Source organism: Gorilla gorilla, chromosome 6 (assembly GCF_029281585.2).
Source record: "Gorilla gorilla gorilla isolate KB3781 chromosome 6, NHGRI_mGorGor1-v2.1_pri, whole genome shotgun sequence".
Taxonomy (NCBI): Eukaryota; Metazoa; Chordata; class Mammalia; order Primates; family Hominidae; genus Gorilla; species Gorilla gorilla.
This window is the reverse complement of record NC_073230.2, coordinates 133,801,895-133,823,171: the sequence shown is the minus strand read 5'-3', so window position 1 is coordinate 133,823,171 and position 21,277 is coordinate 133,801,895. Positions and strand designations below refer to the sequence as shown.

The 21,277-nt window shown below is 37.5% G+C and overlaps 1 protein-coding gene across 1 annotated transcript; it reads left to right on the top strand.

Moving 5' to 3' along the window:
* Positions 1-2,018: 2,018 nt before the first annotated feature.
* On the top strand, positions 2,019-18,213 carry LOC134758952 (uncharacterized protein encoded by LINC03043). The gene is made up of 4 exons (XM_063708758.1): positions 2,019-4,950; positions 7,637-7,693; positions 13,443-13,516; positions 17,943-18,213. Exons 1-4 carry the CDS (start codon positions 4,870-4,872, stop codon positions 18,001-18,003), a joined length of 273 nt encoding a protein of 90 aa, XP_063564828.1. The 5' UTR covers positions 2,019-4,869; the 3' UTR covers positions 18,004-18,213.
* The last annotated feature ends 3,064 nt before the right edge of the window (positions 18,214-21,277 follow it).

Here is a 21,277-nt window from a genome sequence, read left to right as displayed (position 1 = left end):
AGTTGTATCTATTTATGGGGTTCAAAGTGATGTTATGATTTTTTAATATAGTGTGGAATGTTTAAGCTAATTAATGTATTAACCATCTCAAATATTTAACATTTTTGGTGATGAGAACATTAGAACTTTACTCTCTTAGCAATATTGAAATGTACAGCACTCAGTTATTAGCATATTCAGCATGCTATGTAACTGATATAAAAAAATCAGATAAGGTTGTATCATGAGTTTTATAGCGTATATGGATTTGACATCTATAACAATAATATCACAGAAAATGGGAATAGATAGGATCATGGAGTTAAGCTCTAGCATTTAAGTCAGCTGGACAAAATATTAGCTCTAAGTGCTGTGATAACTTAAAGATGCATATGGTAATTATACGTAAGTTTAAACTAAAAGCAATCCACATAGATGTAGCTAAAAGCCAAAAATAAATAAATAAATAGGTCGGGCTCAGTGGCTTACGTCTGCAATCCCAGTACCTTGGGAGGCTGAGACTGGAGGATTACTTGAGCCTAGGGGTTCAAGGCCAGCCTGGGCAATAAAGCAAAACACCATCTCTACAAGAAATTTTAAAAGTAGCACATGCCTGTAGTCTCAGCTACTCAGGAGGTTGAGGTGGGAGAATTGCTTGAGCCTGGGAGATCCATGCTGCAGTGAACCATAATTGTGCCTCTGTACTCCAGCCTGGGCAACAGAGTGAGACCCTGTCTCAATAAATAAATAAATAAGACTTAAAATGGATTGCTAATAATAAATAATTAACTAAAGGGGTGAGGAAAAGAAACCTGTGCATTTTGATGTATGTAAAGTTTTACTGTTATTAATAAAACAAGGAAAAAAAATACTCAAATGAACAAAAACAGACCTAGTGGATCCCAGAATATTGGGAATGGGATTTAGAAATTTATAACAATCCCCCCCACAACAATTGTGATGATCATCCATGTTTGAAACTATTAATGTAGATAGATCTTACCAACTTTCCTGTGGTTATGAAAAACACAAAGCCTCTTACAAGGCTCTTCTCTCCTTCATACAGACACATCACTCAATTGTGAGAGCAGCAGGAACCTCAGACTTGTCAGCTGGGGGAAGCTGCATATGGCCTAATGGTCTGTAAGAAATATGTCATCAAAATGACAGCAGTTATGAAAGCCTTGGATAGTTTAAAGCTTGCTATTTTCTTTTTTATTCTTACATACTTCTTGCTAACTTTTATCTTCCTTCAATTTGTTTTTATAGGCATCTGATGGAGAGACAATTATCATAATCTGACACTTCCATTTTTATAGGAAAAGAGAGTTGCATGGGGAGTATCAATGGCCTCTGTCAACTCAGACATTTATGGCCTAAGCACATTTGGCACTGAAATTTTAAGGAGACAAGTCTGTGGTATATACAGTATTTCTATAAATCCAGTGCTTTGAGGAGGATGGAGAATCTGTCAGAAATGTAGAGAGACCAGTGAGATCTGTATTAAATCATTAGGCAAGTCATGAGAGATTTGATATAAAGCTGTTTCTTGTTCCTCTGGAAGTCACCTTCCATTGTGTTGTGTTGAGGCAAATAAGAAGGAAACTCTTCAGAAAAAAAGCTGATTTAAAATCAGGACAATAATTTATAGTGCCTAGTGTGGAGATTACATGTGCAAATCTCAGTGTAGATAAAAGTGTATAATTTGTAGATTATAAATACTCATTTAATGTAATATTAAGAAAATTTTATAATCATTTTAGAAACATGAATTTTTTCCCAGTAACCTTCCAGGATGGTGGATAAGGTTCCATATTCTTCAGGTATATAACCTGATCAAAATCCTCTAATTTCATAATGAGTATCCTGATTGAAGGTTATTTCTACTAAATTTCTCCACATCTGACTCTCTGAGTTGGAAATTTTTTTTCATTCATTCAATACTTATTGAGCAACTAATGTGGTTTATGCTCTGTGATATCCTGTGAGGATACTATCCCTGCCTCACATATCTCAATTTAATGAGAGATGCACACAATTTAAGAGACAGTTGGCAGATACTATATTAAGTATTGTGATGGGGAGGTACAGGTACACGGGGAAGGCTGTGTAACTCAGAGCAGAAGGAAAGCTTCCTGAGAGATGTGTTCTCTTAAGGCAAGACTTAAGGAATGATTAGGATTGGGAGAGTAACACAGGAAGAGGATGAAGTACAGAATCCTGCTTCAGGAAGAGGAACAAACATGTGCAAAAGCCTAGAGGTGGGAACGGGCATGGAAAATTCAGTAAACCCAATATATCTCAGGCTATTGAAATATGGGGTGAGATAGAATGAGAAGGTTAAGAGAGAGGCTTGTGAGGAAAGCAGGTCCCAGATCATGAAAAATGTGTAAGCGATATTTAGGAATATGTAGTTTATTCCAGAAGCAACTAGAAGTCATTAAAGTGCTTTCAAAGCGGGAATGGCATGGCCACATTTGCATTATAGAAAGATAATTCTCATTGCAGTGCAGAGAATGAGTTGGAAAGGGAGTTTGGAAGCACTAGGGTCAGGAAGGCCAAAGAGGATATTGCTGAGTAATCTATGTGAGAGGTAATGGTGACCTAAACTGGGGTGGTGATAATGGAAATAGAGAGAAGAGTGGAGATTCCTGGAATATTTAAGAGGTATGATTGTAGGACCTGGAATATAAGAGAAGAATCATTGAGGTCTAAACTGAGTTATAAAGGATGTGAATATCAAAATAATTTTGTAGAAGTGGATTCAAAAGAACTGAGATCGCTGTGAAGTAAAAATTAATGTTTAATGGAAGTAACAGAATGCAAGAGCTGGAAGAGTAGCTGGAAGAGTAAGAATCTGTACTCAAATAGTGAACTTTCAGGTTAAGATTTCAGAGGTGGAGAAACAGCAGGTGATGATAAAGCCTAGGGTGTGGTATTGAGTGTCTGTAACTAAAGTGGAGCAGAGGTGAAGACCATTAAGATCACTGGAGACAGAAAGCCAAGGAAACAGTAGATGTAGTGCTGCATGAGATTTCCACTTTTCTTTGAATTGTACAATGAAGATTGAGGCAGAGATGAAAACTGTGAATCAGATCCTCAAGCTTTCAGTGAATGAGAATTACCAGGAGGTCAATTCATGAGAGAGTTAAGAAGGAATAGAAGTTTGTATAGACTAAATGACATCATACTAAAAGAACTTGTCTCTGCTACTCAGAAGAAACAAAAATTTCCTTCAGTGACATTCTTCTGACATCTCCCAGATGGAAGCTCATTAGTAGAGTAGTTGCTCTTATCCAAGTTACATCTTTGACATCTCTACCTGAGTTAACCTCTGCTGATTCATCACTTTATTATTCCTTTAAATTCCAGTTCTTCTGATGTCCTACCAGTGGTTTCTCCTATCCTAACATTAACAGCCCTTTGGAAATGTGTGCAAGTATGTGTGCCTGTGTATGTGTGTGTGTTTTTATGTGCTGAGTGGAGGTAAAGGTCATTCTACCTGTACAGTTTTGTGTCTCATTTTTGCTTCATAGAAATGATGATCCTTTGGGTCCAAAAGAGAAACAAAAATGAGGCATGTGCTGAGAAGTCAGCTAAATATGCAGTGGACATAGACAAGCACCAACGATTGAAAAGTAAAGTTAGAGGATCACAAAGAGCAGCGTTGGGAAGGAGAGATGTTGAGTCTCTACCCTGTTTTAGATAGACTGCTGTATTTGAGATTCTGGATTTTCAGGACTTCACTGGAGCCAGAATGAAATTATAGGTATGCAGGAGTTAGTCTTCCTGTTAACGAGTGCTATGGGGAAATGAAAGTGGGATGGAGAGGGAAACCGGGATTAACAGACGCAACAGTCATGAGGGCCTCTCATTCCAAAAATAAATGCCGCAGGAAATTCAGGGTCTTCTACCTGACTGCAGACAGTGACAACATTGAGAGCAAAAAATTATAGCTTATAATTTCTTTGCCCTTAGGGGCCCCTGCAATTTCATTATAATGGTTTTAGGTGTTAATTAATTGTTTTCAGCTTGGGATTCATTGAGCTTCCTGAATTTAAATACCGATGTCCCTTAACAGTTCTGGAAAAGCTTTAGCCACCATCTCTTCCAATGTCTCTGCTATTCTTTCTGGAACTTTGAATAGCTGCATATTTCTTTTACTCTGTCATTTACTTTTCCTACTTGTGCTTTCACATTCTGGATAATTTCTTTTCCCTGCAGATTCAATCATTCTCTTTTCAACTATACAAATCTGCTGTATAATCCTTTCTCTGGGTTTCTTCATTTTAAGGTTTATCTTTTCAATATCTTGAAGTTCTATTTTTAGAAAACTAAAGCCAGGACTAACTTAACTTAAAATTCCCCCTCAAACTTTCTTCAGACAAGAAAAATGCTGAAAATTTGAACTAAAGACTCGCGAGAAAGCTTGCTAATGGTTATAAATCCTCTAAGGAGGCACCAAGTTCTGGACAGACATATTTCTTTCTGATCCTTTTCTAAAGGAGAGGATTTACTTCTCATTCACCTTTGCTCTGATCGTTTAGTACTCTGGGGTCCAAGCTGTATTAAGGTTTTAGGCTTTATCTCCTTCCTCCTTCCACCCCAGTCCTGCCACGGGGTTGTCAGAAACCACTGAGAGCAAAGCTAATTTTGTCATTTACTGCCCAGTGTTTCTGCTTTCACTTCAGAGTTGGGCTCTCTGCTCCTCCATTTTGAGCCAAATCAGCTAGGCATGTAAAAAGATTTTCTGTTGGTATAGCTGGCACTGTTGTTTCAGTAGGAGGACCACGCTGGGTATCCAACTTGAGAGACGTTAAAGTGAAGCAGGCAGAAATCCGCTTCTGAGAGAGGGCTTCCTGAGAGTGATGGTGAAAGTTACTGGAAGTAATGGGAGCAGAAAGGGTTTGTACCAAGGCTCCTGAAATCACGCAGGATGAAGCAGAAATCTACTCTTTGACAAACATGGAGGTATGATCAGAAACTAAGACAATGGCAATAAAGAGAAGGCTGGCTTGTGTCAAGGAAGCATTATGTGTGTCTCAGAGGAAGAGTATATTTTATAATGGAGAACAAAATGCTTCTCATCAGCAACAAGACTGAGAGCTCTGCTCTAGAATATATATATATATATATATATAATGCATTTATATGGTTAAAATATCCTTTTATTAAAAGTTAACAAATGCCAATTATACTTACTAGAGCAAATGATAATTTGAATGTTGTTTCTGAATTAAATCTTTTCTATTCCGTGGGAAAGAAAGAGAATTGCCAAAGCAAAACCAAAAACAAACAAAGAAAAAAACAACAGTGGAATCTACTTATCATGGGAGGTAAATTGGAATTACAGGAGTGCTTTATCCTTGGGGGAAAGAGAAGAGGGATAAAGTGGGTGGTTGAAATTATAAAGGAGAGAATGGGGACAATAAGGATAGGAGTATTAAAAGAAAAACTTCAGCCACATTCAATTTAAAGGAGTTTAATTGAGCAATGAACGATTCGTGAATCGAGAAGCCCCCAGAATCACTGCAGATTCAGAGATACTCCAGGGGTCCCTCAAGGCCAGAACAAATTTATAGGCAAAAAAAGTAAAGTGAGGTACAGAAATCTAAAGTGAGGTACAGAAACAGCTGGATTGGTTACAGCTTGGCGTTTTGCCTTATTGAACACAGTTTGAACGCTCAGCAGTGTATAACTGGTTGAAATATGGCTGCTGGGATTGGCCAAGACTCAGTGAATATTACAGGGCATACTCTTAAGTTTTCAATCTTGTCTACCTATTCAGTTAGGTTGCAGTTCATCCACAAGGACACAAATATAGAAGTATGGAGTCCTTCTCAGGCCATATTTAGTTTGGTTTAATAAGAGATAGAAATGGCAGATAATATAATGGGCAAAAAAGAGAAAGCGTAAATGTCAGATTATGTAAAACGGAAGAGAGACTAACAGAAAAATACACAATAAAGATGCTTGAAAAACTGAGAGATTACCTGAAGACAAAACTAAATAGACCAAAGAAACATGTGGAGATGAGGAACAGAAAAGAAGAAAATGGGTTCAAAGGAGAGATGAGAAATGGAAATCTTGAGAAAGGGAAGGAAGTGCAATCAACAAATGTGTGTCTGTGACTTTTGGATTAGTTGTGAGGCTGTAGATGTATGTCTCCAAACAACATGATTTCCAGTCTTTGTGGGCATATACTGATTATCCATCCACAGGGAACTTCAGTGTTTCTTTCTTAGTAGTATAGAACAATCGAGTAAGAGAGGAAGAGTTACCTTCCCATAGGCAGTGAAATGAACTTTCATAAATATTTGCTTATAATTTATTAGTTTGTATAGGATTTGACTTCCTCCTTAAAATTATTTAAATGACTTACAAGTGAATCCCTTGAATGGCATGTTATTTGAATAAATACCTAAAAGAAAAAAGTATTTTTCTTACATTCCCCTGGACTCTACAAACTGGTATTGTTTAGATTCCTGTATAGGCAGGCCCTGTGAGATTTTAGTCCAATTTGTGACACACAATTAAGAGAAACATTAAATCCATTTATTTGAAGGAAAATAAAATCCCTCACTTAAAATCTGATTGTTTCATGAATACAAGGCTATATACTTGAGAGTATTTTGAGATATACTCTAGGTTTGCAAATTTGCAAAAAACAATCACTTAAAGGATTTCCCACATGTTAGTTTTGAATGATGTTAACTTCATTCAAAATGTGTGATAATGGTTCCCTCAAAACTAACTTAGATTTAAGATGACAACATTAGCGCGTATCTAACTCCCTCTATGCAGATTGCCATTAAAATGACAAAGTGGTTATTTAACAAAAATAAAAACAATTTTAAAGGAAAATAAACTCTTCACCAGTGCAGTTAAATATGAAATAGTGACAGTCACTCTCCACAAACATTGGGAGATTTCTACCACATGTAGAGCAAGTAAAAGAGGAGCAAAAGAAGACCAAACTTAACCTGCCACCTCATAGCAAGTGTATCTGGGAATAAGCGGAGATCTCAGTGTAACCCTTGGCGCTCACCATCTGGGGAGCTCGGACCTTATCTGGTGCCCAGGACACAATGATCATGGTGCATACTCCTGACTTACTGTTTTCAGGTCACACACACACACACACACACACACACACACACGCACGCACCCCTATCTTAGATAATTTTGGGCTGTCAGTCAAAACAAAGAAAATAGTGTCTCCAAACAAAAAGTGTGCACCTCCTAATTTCCTCCAATTTATTGGATCTCTTAGCTGGTCATGATTTATCCCTTTTCCTCTTCCTTTGGACCCAAATGATGCAGAAAGGGATCTATACCAATGCCTGACAGACTCTGTTTCAAGCGTAATTCTCCCTTTCTACGATGGTATAAACAGAAATGAAAAAGTTCATTTTCAGAATTATAAAAATGCATTCCAATTCACAACAAGAAAAGTATAAATATTTTTCTTTTAAAATGAATGCAACAAACAGGAGGAAATTTTAGAAAATGTTTTTTCCATTTTGTTTAATAAATATGTATCATAACTATAAGTAATATCCAAAATATTTTCAATATAGCAACCAAATGATATCTATTCAAAATCATCTAGGATATCTCTCTATAGTTCCCTCCCTCTTTATGCTTAAACCCACAGGGCAGTATTGGAATCAAAGGATGTGAGTTCAAGTCTTGGCTCTTCAAATTCTATCAGGTAAGTCTTCTCCAAAATGTTGTTTAGTACTTTCATCTTTAAAAATGAGAAAAAGTATTCTAAGTTATTATGTGCTTGGCAGTTAATATGAAAATTATATGCAGTGACATAAAAATGCTTATCCCGTGGAAAATTCTAAATACATTTTACTCTCTTTTTTTCTTCTCTTTTCCTTCTTTCCACCTTCACCTTTTTGATTACTATTTTCTTCTCCTCCACCTCATAACTACATTATATACATATATATATACATATGTATATATATAGAATTTTCTTACACCCATCACATTCTTTATACTGAAGCCTTGTCATTTAAGTTAATCTCTGCCCAGATCTGACCAAATTCACTTGTCTTCATTCTACTTATCCTCTTTTGACTCTCTGTTGTCTCTCACATCAAAAGCTAGTATTTCTCCTTTTGGGGCTCTTTTCTTGTTGGCATTTTATATGCTATCCTGGCTCTGTTAACTCTAACTTCAGTTCCACACAAAATTCATTAACCTGTAGTGTACTCAAGAAATGGCAAAGCGGCCGGGCGCGGTTGCTCACGCCTGTAATCCCAGCACTTTGGGAGGCCGAGACGGGCGGATCACGAGGTCAGGAGATTGAGACCATCCTGGCTAACACGGTGAAACCCCGTCTCTACTAAAAATACAAAAAAAATTAGCCGGGCGTAGTGGCGGCCGCCTGTGGTCCCAGCTACTCGGGAGGCTGAGGCAGGAGAATGGCGTGAACCCGGGAGGCGGAGCTTGCAGTGAGCCGAGATCGGGCCACTGCACTCCAGCCTGGGCGACTGAGCGAGACTCCGTCTAAAAAAAGAAAAAGAAAAAGAAATGTCAAAGCATTGTCAGAGAAATCATAGTTGTTAATAAATCATTTAGTCTGAAATGTACAGGGTAGCGGTTAATACCATGGGGTCTGGAGCCAGACCTTGGCTGAAAATACAGCTCCACCACTTCCTGGCAGTGTGAGTTTGGTCACGTTATTTAACCCTTTTGGCCTCAATTGCTTAAATTTCCTTGAAGTCTTGAAGTTTAAAGGGGATAAGGAATGTAATGCAATCAGCACAGTGCCTAGTAGATAATAGTAGCTAACATTTGTGGAACACTCAATAAATGTTAATTCATATTAATTTGGGAATTTTCCAATTTAGTGTGAGAATTAAATAAAGCACAGGTGAGGGACACTACTGAGAATTGCTTTAATTTTTTGTTTCTGTTTTCATCTCATTCTTTTTCATAACAACTCCTTTCTTTTATTTAAAACCTTGTAAAGTTCCTAATAAATGTGAAAAGAACTTTCATGTTTGAGATTCAGAAACTGTAGTACTTCAAATATTTATAAATAGAGAAAAATAATTCTGTCAGTATGGCCACTTAGATTGTATTAGTCTGTTCTCACGCTGCTGTGAAGAAATACCTGAGACTGGGTAATTTATTAGGAAAAGAAATTGACTGACAGTTTTGCATGGCTAGGGAGGCCTCCGGAAACCTACAATCATGGCAGAAGGCATCTCTTCAGAGGGTGGCAGGAGAGAGAATGAGTGCCAGGAGGGGAAATGTCAGACGCTTATAAAACCATCAGATCTCATGAGAGCTCCCTCACTATCACGAGAACATCATGGGGGAAACCGCTCCCACGATTCAATTACCTCCCATGGGTCCCTCCCACAGCACCGAGGGATTATGGGATTACAATTCGAGATGAGATTCCGGTGGGGACACAAAGCCAAACCATATCATAGATATACTCATTTGAATTCTGAAGACATGCCTAAAAACTATTTACTAGAATGAGTAACATAACATGTTGCAGATGAAGGTGACAGGAAAGGTTTTGAGTAAAAAAGTTTTTTTTTACTTCTAGCATTTTGAGTTTTTCTATTTCATATTTGACCTGTTATCAACAAGTGAAAAGTATTAACCTGGCAAGCATTAATTAAAACGCTTAACTTCAATATTTCTATAGGTAAGTCAGATCTTTCTGTGGTTTGTGTAATTTTCATTGCAAGGCTAAAGATTTAAATTTGGCATTCATACTTCTGTCAAAATTCATTTTAAGTCATACATAAACATGTCATTTGCATGTTGATTAACTGCCACAATTTCCTCTGTAACAATCTCACTTTGGAAGTGCATATAAATCACAGCTGAACAGATTTCTATTAGTTCCAAAAGCACATACGAAGTAATTGTTGTTTTTCTGAAGAAAATCTGTAGTCAATGTGCAAATTATACATTTTGTTTATACAAGCAATCTAGAATGGATGTTTTAATTATGCATTTGTTTATATATAAAACTTGGACTTACAAATCAAGGACTATAAATATAGAAAAGATCTATCCAAACTAAAGTGCAAACTTCACGTGATCAAATTAAACAGTTTGGCTTCTGGAAGCAGTTAGCCTACTCAGGCAATCGTCTCCTGTAGCATTACCTTCTGCGCGGCAGGAGAGGGAGCTCTTTCCCACAGTATTCTGGACTAATCTTGCAGAAAAAAATCTGGTGCCAGAAGGCAGCCCAGTCAGAGAAAACACCCTACAAGTTCAAGCAGCATCTTGGCAATGCTATGTTTGGAGACCATGAGAAACATAGGTCCTTTCTTGAGTTTATGAAGGTTCTCAGAGATTCCAAATAGTTTTGGAGGAAGACTAAAGTTACAGCATCCACTCAGAACTTCAAAAAAAAAAGAAAAAAAAAAGGAAGGCTTGCCATTTAGTAAGCTCATCCAAATGCACTCTCAGCCTACTATCTGAAGTCTGCTTAGGGATAAACTACACTAACCTGGAGAGCGCCTTTTGGACCAGCTTCCTCTGGGCAAGTCATTAAGGCTGCTGAGTTAGGAAAGCCTTTACTCCTGGGTAAGTTTCTAGGCGGTGGAAGATGCCACAGCTGTGAATATGTGGTGGACTTTTACTTTGGATTCTAGGTCCCTTCCTTCACATATCTCTCGAGAGTTCTAAAATACAAAAAAAAAAAAAAGAATGATTTGGGCTATTTGTTTTCGGAATTCAACATTAGAATTATGCGTTTTTAAAATTCAGATTTAATTTGTACTACAATTGTTATGAGCCTCCCTTTTTTACTAAAAGCATTATGGATAGCATGGAAATATTTATTTTAGTAAACAATTATAGTTAGTGAGGTTGCATACTCCTCCATCTTAAGACTGAGTAACTATTTACGTAGTGACTATATTAATAACAGGTGGGTTTATTTTTTTAAAGAACAATTTTCTGAGTTAGTTCTATGTTTATGCACAGAAACTTTGAGGTGCTCATCTATCACAATCACTGTCATTAATGACAAAAGTAGAAGCATTATGCTATTGCTTTCAGAAAGTCAATGGACATTTCTTAGTTTCGGCAATGAGCTAAAAATAAAATCAGGGTTGATATTGAGTTGTGATAAAATGAACAGTTCACATTAATTTTTCTTGGGAATGAGTAAAAACAATCAGTGAACATAGGTTATCATGTTGAAATAATAACTTTTTTATTGTTATTTGATTTTTTTTTTGAGATGGAGTCTCGCTCTGTCACCTAGGCTGGAGTGCAGTGGCATGATCTCAGCTCACTGCAACCTCCACCTCCCTGGTTCAAACGACTCTCGTGCCTCAGCCTCCTGAGTAACTGGGGCTACAGGCGCGTGCCACCATGCCCGGCTAATTTTTTATATGTTTAGTAGAGACAGAGTTTTACCGTGTTAGCCAGGATGGTCTCGATCTCCTGACCTCGTGATCTGCACGTCTCGACCTCCCAAAGTGCTGGGATTACAGGCCGGAGCCATCGCGCCCAGCCAATGATGGTATGTTTTAATAGATTTCTAACATTCACAAAATAATTGAAGAGGGCATGTATGTTTTGAGGGAAAGTAAGAAAAATGAAAGCATATATTAGATAGATAGATAGATAGATAGAGATACATACACACATGACCAGATAAGGCAGTATGGTGAAATAGAAAGTAAAGGATAAGAAATGGGGAAGAAAAATAGTTTATGAGTGATAGGCCAGTAAAAATTCTCTTCCATTTTTCTCATGGCAAAGTTCCTTCCTGGTTTCTTGAATTAAAAGGAAGAAAATTGTTATGTGAGAAATATTTCTGTCGCATGGAAATACATTTTGTTTTATTTCCATATTGAATGAGGAACATGAATTCCTTCATTCAGAATGTCAAAGATAATTTTTTCAGAAACTAATATATACATTTTATTAAGCAATTTTTTCCAGAATGTTTTCAAGGTTAGCATGCTGCCATTTTGCCTGGTCTGCTCAGCTCCAGACAACTGGGTGATTTATTTCCTGAGTCCAGGGATGTGTCTTTTGCGGCTTCTTCCTCTTCCGCCTTTTTGACCACTTCTTCCCTCTACCGTCATCTCCATCTCTCCCTAAGTCAACACTCTTCTTCCTGCCTCAATGCCTCTTGATTCACTTACTTCCTCTATCATTGTTCTCCATGTGTGTCTTGGCTTTTTCTCTCTGCCATTCATATTCTATATTTTTCGCTCTCACTTTCCCTTTTTCCTTTTTTCTTCCTGGATTGCGAGCAATATAAAGTAGACCTATGAGTTTTAAAAGATTTGGTATGTAAATTAAAATTTTGGGGTTTTGTTCTAATTTCAAAGTAGGGCGATTTTAATTTAAAAACAACAGTCAAACTGAGGCAGGATAAGTAAGGTTAGGGAGCTGTATTAGTTCATTTTCACACAGCTATAAAGAACTACCTGAGACTGGGTAATTGATGAAGAAAAGAGGTTTATTGACTCATAGTTCTACAGGCTGTCCAGGAAGCCTGGCTGGGAGGCCTCGGGAAATTTACAATCATGGTGGAAGGCGAAGGGGAAGCAAGTAGGTCTTATGGAGGAGCAGGAGAGAAAGAGAGAAGGGGGAAGTGCCACACACTTTTAAACAGCAGGATCTCATGAGAACTCACTCACTATCATGAGAACAGCAAGGGGGAAATTGGCCCCATGATTCAATCACCTCCCACCAGGCTCCTCCTCTGATACGTGGGGATTATAATTCGAGATGAGATTTGGTTGGGGCCACACAGCCAAATCATATTGGGGCTATACTGACTTGTCCCCTTGTGTGAAGCCCCACGGGCCCCTCCACAGACAGCCCTACATCCCTTGCATCCTTGTGTGCATCAGCACCTCTTTTGCAAGGTAAGCAGTCCTACAGGATACCAGCAGACCACCAACCAGATGGTTACAAGTTCCTGACATCCAGTGTGGCCTGGGAAAGAGAACAAAAGTTTCTTATTCCTGATGGAATTTCCCCATTCTCCAACCAATTGGCACCAAAAGCCCAAGAAGCTATTAGGTACAAATGCCTGCCTTGGGGGAAGGGAAGGGGGAGGAGAAAGGAAAGTGGGTGGCCAGGGGCTTCTCTGGTGTCCTGCATATGCAGCTAGGATCAAGGTTTAGCTTTTAGTAAACTTTTCCTCATTTTAATAATAAAAAAAAGCACCCCTAGGTGGAGATTTTATATGCGAATGATACACATGATTTGTATTAGGGCATGATACATGCGGTGTGTGTTACTGCTAAGCGCATGCTCCAGCTGCAGGTCTGCCTTTGCATATTTGACCTTCCCAGGTCGTATTTTATGAAAATGTATGTACAGCTCCCATAAAAGGAATTCCTTTGAGGCACTAGCTGCTGTCTGCCTCTGAGTAGCTTGCTCTGCCTCTCAGAGTGTACTTTTGCTTTGCAATAAATAAACTTTGCTTACTCTTACTTTAGGCTCGCTCTCAAGTTCTTTTGTGCGGTGAAGTCAAGAATCTGTACCTGCTCACCAGCAACAAAACCACAGTGAAGTAAGGATATGTGTGATGTGTGTGCATGCATGGTGTACATGTGTGTGTTGTTAATGTTGCTTAGAATATTCTCCTCCTTCACCATCTGACAGTCTCTGGTTCCTCTGGTTCATCCTTCAGAGTTTAGTTCAAATTTCCTTGAAAGTCATTTCTGTATGCTCCCGTATTCCCAACTTAAATTATACCTTTCTGCTACACTCCCTTAATAATGACCATTTCTCAAGTTTCTGTTATAGGCCATAGTTGTGCTTCAGACCTTATAAACATTATCTCATTCTGACAACAACTCTTAAAGTATGTCTCATCATCATTAATTTACAGATGAGGAACCATGGCTCAGAGAGGCCAAGGAATTTGTCTCAAGTACTCTGGGCAAATACTCTCCTGCCTCTAGGCCTTAGTACTTGCTGTTTCCTCTGCCTGAAATGCTCTGACTCCAGATCTTGGCGTGGTTGGCTTCTTATTTCTAGTCATCTTTCTACTCAAAAGTCACCTCTTTGGAGAAGCCTTCCTTGATTACCCAATCTAAATAATTCTGTATCGTATCTGCCTGTTTTATTTTTTCTTTACTTTCTGAAAGTAACTTGTCTGTTTACTTGTGATGGTTAATATTGAGTATCAACTTGATTGGATTGAAGGATGCAAAGTATTGATCCTGGGTATGTTTATAAGGGTGTTGCCAAAGGAGATTAACATTTGAGTTCGTGGACTGGGAGAGGCCGACCCACCCTCAAACTGGAAGGGCACCAGCTAATCAGCTGCCAGCATGGCTAGAATAAAGCAGGCAGAAGTTGAAAGGACTTGACTTGCTGAGTCTTCCAGCTTTCATCTTTCTCCTGTGCTGGGTGCTTCCTGCTCTTGAACATCAGACTTCAAGTTCTTTAGCTTTTGGACTCTTGGACTTACACCAGTGGTTTGCCAGGGACTCTTGGGCCTTTGGCCTCAGACTGAAGGCTGCACTGTCAGCTTCCCTATTTTTGAGGTTTTGGGACTCGGACTGGCTTCCTTGCTCCTCAGCTTGCAGAGGGCCTATTGTGGGACTTTACCTTGTGATTGTGTGAGTAAATATTCCTTAATAAACTCCTCTTCATATATAAATATATCCTATTAGTTCTGTCTCTCTAGCGAACTCCGACTAATACAATTGTTGACTTATATATTGCTCATCTATTCCACTAGTTTTAAACAAGCATAAGAGGAAAGAGCTGGTCAACCTCCTTCTCCACTGTCCCCTCAGCTCCTGGAACAGTGTCTGGGGTTATCATAGATGCTCAGAAAGTATATAATGAACAAAGAAGTGAATGAATAAATAAATAGAGAAATCTTGGACCTGGCCCTGTGACTTTTCTACTTCATGTTCTTTCCACCTCATCTTAATAGTCTGTATATCATTTAAGATTGTTTACACTGAAATACCCATATCCTTAAAAAGTTATGCTAATACTAATTGTATTATGTCAGGGTTCTCCAGAGAAACAGAACCAATAGGTTGTGTATGTGTGTGTGTGTGCATGTCTGTGTAGAAAGAGAGAGAAATTTACTTTGAAAAATTGGCTCAATAAATTATAGAGGCTGGCAAGTTCAAAACCTGCAGCAGGTGGCCAACAGGCAGGAGGTCTAGAGAAGAGCTGGTATTGTAGTTGAAATCTAAAGGCAGTCTGCTGGCAGAATCCTCTGTTGCTTGGGAAGGGCAGTCTTTTGTTCTATTTAGACCTTCAACTGATTGGATGGGGCCCACCCACAGACAGCAATCTGCTTTGATCAAAGTCCATCAATTTAAATTTCAGTCTCATCCAAAACACCCTCACAGAAACATCACTTATGTTCCTCAAATAACCAAACTACATTTTTTTCACCTTAATGAAGTAATGAAATAATTTAAATCAATAGGCATTTGAAAATTTAAAAATTTAAGTATTGATTAAGTGGCTATGACACACAGGGCTCTGCTGGACGCTGGCTTTAAATAGGTGAATGAAATAGACACATTTCTTGTATTCATAGAGCTTATTTGATGGTAAAATAAACATGTTCATATTATCACATATGATTTTCTTGTGTAACATCAAAAGAAACAACCTAAATTTTCTCCACACAGTGTCACGATTACACATTTATAGAATTGGTTTTTGTTTCTCTTCACCGTGTAAGTGTGTCTTCAGCGTTTTGCCCTTTCCTAACAGTTTCATATGCAAAGGGCATAGTTGTGTTTATTATAACCTCATTATTATTGCTGGTTAATTTGGAGGAGTGACTGTTATGCTTAGGGCTTCAGTGTCTTTATAAAATGAGTGTAATACTTTCTATATTGTCACAATGGGATGGGAATGCAGTCAACAGAAAGATATAAGATTTTAATGGCAAATGGTTAGGAAACTTAGAGAGGCAGAAAAAACAGAGAACAGACACGTAAAACAGGAGTTAGCACAGTGAGGTTTCAGAGGCAGTTGTGACTTCTCATATGACCTTAGCATTGCTGTGAAATTACGCAGCTTCAGATGATACTGCCTAAATTGAGCAAGAACACCATCAGGTAGGAGAAGCTTCCTTTGCCTTTCTCTAGTTTTTTTTTTTTTCCTCATGGCATCAGCTAGGCTGTTCTGGAAATTCTGGCTACATGCCTGCTTCCTCACTAGGTGCAAATAACTACTGCAAAACAAAATTAGCACCTTCTCGAGTGTTTACATAGAGGTGGGATGAAGTGAGGTTCTATTACTCACACTCAGGCTTCAGCAGGTCTGGGCTTCAAGCTCTGTGAGTTCCCCTCCTGCAAACAACTAGCTCACAAAGATAATATGAAATGTTGGAAACACCTAGCACATAACATGCACTCAATCAGTTAAAAACTGGAATGTTATGACATGTATAATTTTGTCCCTAATTCTACAGGTATATTACTATATTACTAGATTGACTTGAAATGATAATATTCTATGAGTTGATTTCTTTTTATTACTAAAGTCACTCATAACAGCAAGTTATTGTTATTGTAATTCTATATGTTATTACTCAGTGCATAATTCAGCCTGCTATACCCAGAATATATTCAGAATTCTTATATTTCTAACATCTTGTGCATTTACTATTCCTAAGTTCCCGGGAAAAAAGGGGGACACTATTCTTCTTTGCATGTAACTAATACTGGCGGGTACAGAATATTTTACTCATTATATTGATCAGGATCAAGAGTGTAATGTACATGCTTAAAGGTGATTCAAATATTTAATTGGTTTTAATAGGAAGGTGGTTTTCCTTGATTCTCTTCATGTTAAGAATAGCAAATTATACTATCTCTGAATACAAATTGTACATTTTAAAAAGCCATTCAGTTGCATTGTCTTACATAAAAAAATGCAAAACTTGTGAGTGTTTTTTTATGTAGACTTATTTGTACTTTCCACAGTCTAGATGTAAAACCACTTTATATTCAACCCCAGTTACTCTTACCATGTACAGAAACTGTTAACAGGATAGCTGTCTGTTGGTAAAATTAAGAGACGATTAAATAGAGAATAAAAACAAATCTGATCATGTCATGTCTCTCAAACAGCATGACACCCCCACAAGCAGATGCACACATGCAGAAACATGCCCTTTAAATTCTTCATTGACTTTATTTCTCTCTCAGGGTAGAGACAGAACTCTGTATCATGCCTCTGAGGCCCTTTAGGATGTGGATCCCCCATGTCTTCAGTGCCATTCATGCCACAGTGCCTTGGCACTCCCTGTGTTAGCCACAATGGCCTCTTTTCAGCCCCCTCAACTGATCATACCCTTTCCTGCCACCATGCCTTAGGACATGGGTGTTTCCTCTGCTCACAATAACTTTTTCCCTCCCTGCTTAGTTAATATCTAAGGGTCCTTCAGAACTTCTTTATAGAAGTTGTTTTCAATTTCTGGTTTAGTTAAAATACTACAATCATAGATTCTAGACACCACATATCTCTCCTTCAAATCTGTGCCCACTGCAATTCCTCATGTGCTTATAGGAACTTTTAATTACTATACCTGCCTCCCCATCCTCATTAAACTGCGTGGGCTCCGCAGGATGGAGATACAGTCCTTGTTGGTTTCTGCTCATCATTGCATTCCCCAGTGCCTAGCACTGTGACTTGCAGTAGTAGAAATTGACAAATATTTGTATCAAAAAAATGAAAAATGAGCATGAGCTGCGTGTGAATGAAATCATTGTAATGTTGGCCAAGTTTCCACAATATGTATTTGTGCAGTTGAACTATCAGAAGACATAATACATGGTTTAATTTATCTGTTTGAAATATTGAAATCAAAAGATTTTTGTGAATGAAGTGCTAATAGTTTCTGCCCTTGCTTTGAATTCCTTAGGGCAGCTACTAATTTGCCAAATGCCTTTTATGAAAATGTTTGCATTTTCTTTTATTTTTATTTGTTTTCTTGTCATCCTTAGGGAGCAGAATGCCTGTCTGACTCACCCTGACAGATCAGCTATGGCAGGTCTGCTGTTGTAGAAAATTCTTCACCCCAGAGGCTTTATCTCTCCTGCAGGGAAGGCTCATGAGCAAATGCTGTCATTAGCAACCACGCATTGTTGAAGGCATATAGTGAGAAAATATGTCAGGCATTGTTTCAATGTACCAATGTTAGTAGAAAATCCTGAAGAATTTTTGAGATATTAACTGTAGATTAAAACAACCTTTAACCTAAATCCTGAGAATTTCCCTTGGCATTTTGATTTTCTTTTTCTCTTTCTTAGCCATCTTTTAAAAATTAAATCATTTGCTTTCGTTTTCCTGGGAAAAATTCTTTTATCTGAGGATTTTTCTAAGCTGTACCATTAGATTTCACTTCCCTTTTTACATAGTCTATTTCATACCTATTGGTTTAAAATTATCAAAAGAGCCAGGCGTGGTGGCTCGTGCCTGTAATCCCAGCACTTTGGGAGGCTGAGGCGGGTGGATTGCCTGAGCTCAGGAGTTCCAGAACAGCCTGGGCAACATGGTGAAACCTTGTCTCTACTAAAATACAAAAAATTAGATGGGCATGGCAGCATGCACCTGTAATCCCAGCTACTCGGGAGGCTGAGGCAGGAGAATCGCTTGAACCCGGGAGTCAGAGGTTGCAGTAAGCCAACATTGCACCACTGCACTCCAGCCTAGGTGACAGAGCAAGACTCCGTCTCAAAAATAAAAAAAAATAAAAAATAAAATCATCAAAATAAATATTTCCTAGAGCTAGGACAATAGACATATCAAGCTTCCTTATAGAATAGCTCTATTTTTGTAAATATGCAAGTATACCTCACTGTTTTTTGCATAACAGATAGCAGATAAATATTTGCTAAATTAGTAAGTGCTTAAATAGTTATACGTATGTATACTTTTTTTCCCCACAAACCATTATGGGAAATAGTAACACTTTACATAATTTGGTGAAGACATTGTGTTGTTGTGGTTTTATAAAATTTTCTAAAGCTATAAACCAGAGTAATAATCCTAGACTCTGCATGGGGCCACAAACCTGGGTGAATGCATAGAATTGACCAAAAAAGGAATTCCCTATACAAATAACAGTGCCTAGAATAATAGTCAGGATTAAAGGCTGATTTATTATGGGAACTTCTAAGATAATTGTTTTCAGACTATTTTCTTTCAGGTTTTAAGTTCAAAGGGTATCTATGTACAGTTGATTGTAAAATAAATATTTGGCAGGAAAGGGTTTGAAATTCAAGTATAAGAGATAGTAGGAAAGGGGCCACAGGATGATTAACACCCAGGCTCGTAAATAGTTATAATTGGAATTCTCTTATCTAACTCGATTAGAATCTGTATTTGGTTACAGAATTAAAAAGCAGTGAAAGTAAGGAATCATTGGAAACTTAATATATACCTTAAATACTTATTTTAATCTAAAATATATAGATGTTCATTTATTCACCAAGCTTTTGGGATGAGGCCAGTAACATGAGTTCTATTTCCTGAATGAAGGTCCTTACCTTCTTTTTTGCATAAACCACACACCTATAACATATCATTTACATTTCCAATTTGAGTTTCATTAAAGTTAAGAACTTAACACTTAATAAAGCAATCTAAAAACATAAGCATTTTTAACTTTTTATCATAACATTTTATAGTTTTCTTACATCTAACTTAACATTTTAAAAATCAAATCTTTCTGAAACGTTTAAAGAAATGACTCTATTTTCATAATCACATCTCATCACTTTTTAATATAATGTTAATTAATTTGCATAATTATCATGACAAGTACAAGTGACTTTCACAGGTAAAGAAGCAGACACAACTGATTTTGACTCTGGTAAGCAACACCACTCAAAGAGAGGGTTGGAAGCAGAAGTGCCTGAGTCTCCTATGGAGTAGCCTGTCAGTGACTGGGCAGCCCTTTGGCAGTCCATGTGTTACAGGTGGAAGGAAGAGCATTAATGAATCCAATAGTTTGGTTAATTCTAACTGAACAGTATTCTTTTAAAATTTACATGTCCCTTATTTTAACAATAATATGTTTATTATAAGAAATTGAAAATAAAACACATACATACACACACACACACACACACACACACACACACAATGCACCACCTGGAAAATCACTATAAATATTTAATCATTCTATTTCCATAACGCTCTCTTATGCAAGGACCACTTACAACACAATAATTTTTAAACACAGTTCATGGTTTTAGCTAATACTGCATATATCACATAAAAATAGGACAATATGTCCTTATAATGAGTTATTCTTGTTATAACTCATGAATATTAGTACCAGTGTTGGACCTATAGCTAGAGTTTTCAGGTTTCCTTCAGTTTCATAAACCCTCTATACAAAAGAGAGATTTTTTTATATAAACAATGTAAAGAATGTGAATCACTAATATGGAAATTATGTGAATGTGAAAAATATTTATTATGTTTTGGAATATATTATTTAACAGTGCCTTAGCCATTTTCAAATGAGGATATATGAGTACAAAAAGAATAGAGATGTCTCTAACCCTTCCAGGTAATTAATGAAAGAGTCAGGATTAGAACCCAGGCCTTTTCTCAATATTGTAATATTTATGGGTACCTGATTAAAATATAGCCATTATGATCTAAGCGAACAGTATGCTGTAATGGTCTGAGGAGATGTTTTCTTTCCAAATATATTTCTTCGATTAAAATGGCAGGTTTCTAACATTCTTTAAGTGTATTTCCCAGTAACAATTTAAAATTATAGGAATTTCTGTATAAACAATTACGGGATAGCAATAAACAACCTCAAAAAAAAAAAAACAAAACTCTGGATTGCTTTTGAAAAATGGCACATGAAGTAAAAAGAATTTCAGAACTTGTTAGAAATAAAAATATCTTGTGTCATGTTGCCCCAAAGCCCTGCATATAATGTTGAAGCTTAATTTTAGATTATACAACTTAAAGTTAAGAACCGCCTTGGCTCAGTTTGCTTTGCCAGGCACCCTGCCCAGTGCCACATGAAGATGGCACATATTAGATGTTTTTTGATTGACTGTCTCCAATTATTTTTCTTTCTTTAATGTGATCTCCAAGTCTTTCTTAAATACTGGACTTGGTTCATTTCTCTTCATCTGAAGCCTTAAGAGGAGAAATGCCTTCTCCTCCCACCTTCTGTTTTGTGCTAGAGTCAGGTAAAACTGTTCTCCAGAGATGAAAGCCTGAGTTACAGATCCCCTTATTTTGTGTATGGCCCTCAAGGGCATTCAAGGAAAAAGGGGCAGAAATGATTCAGTTTCCCATAACAGTG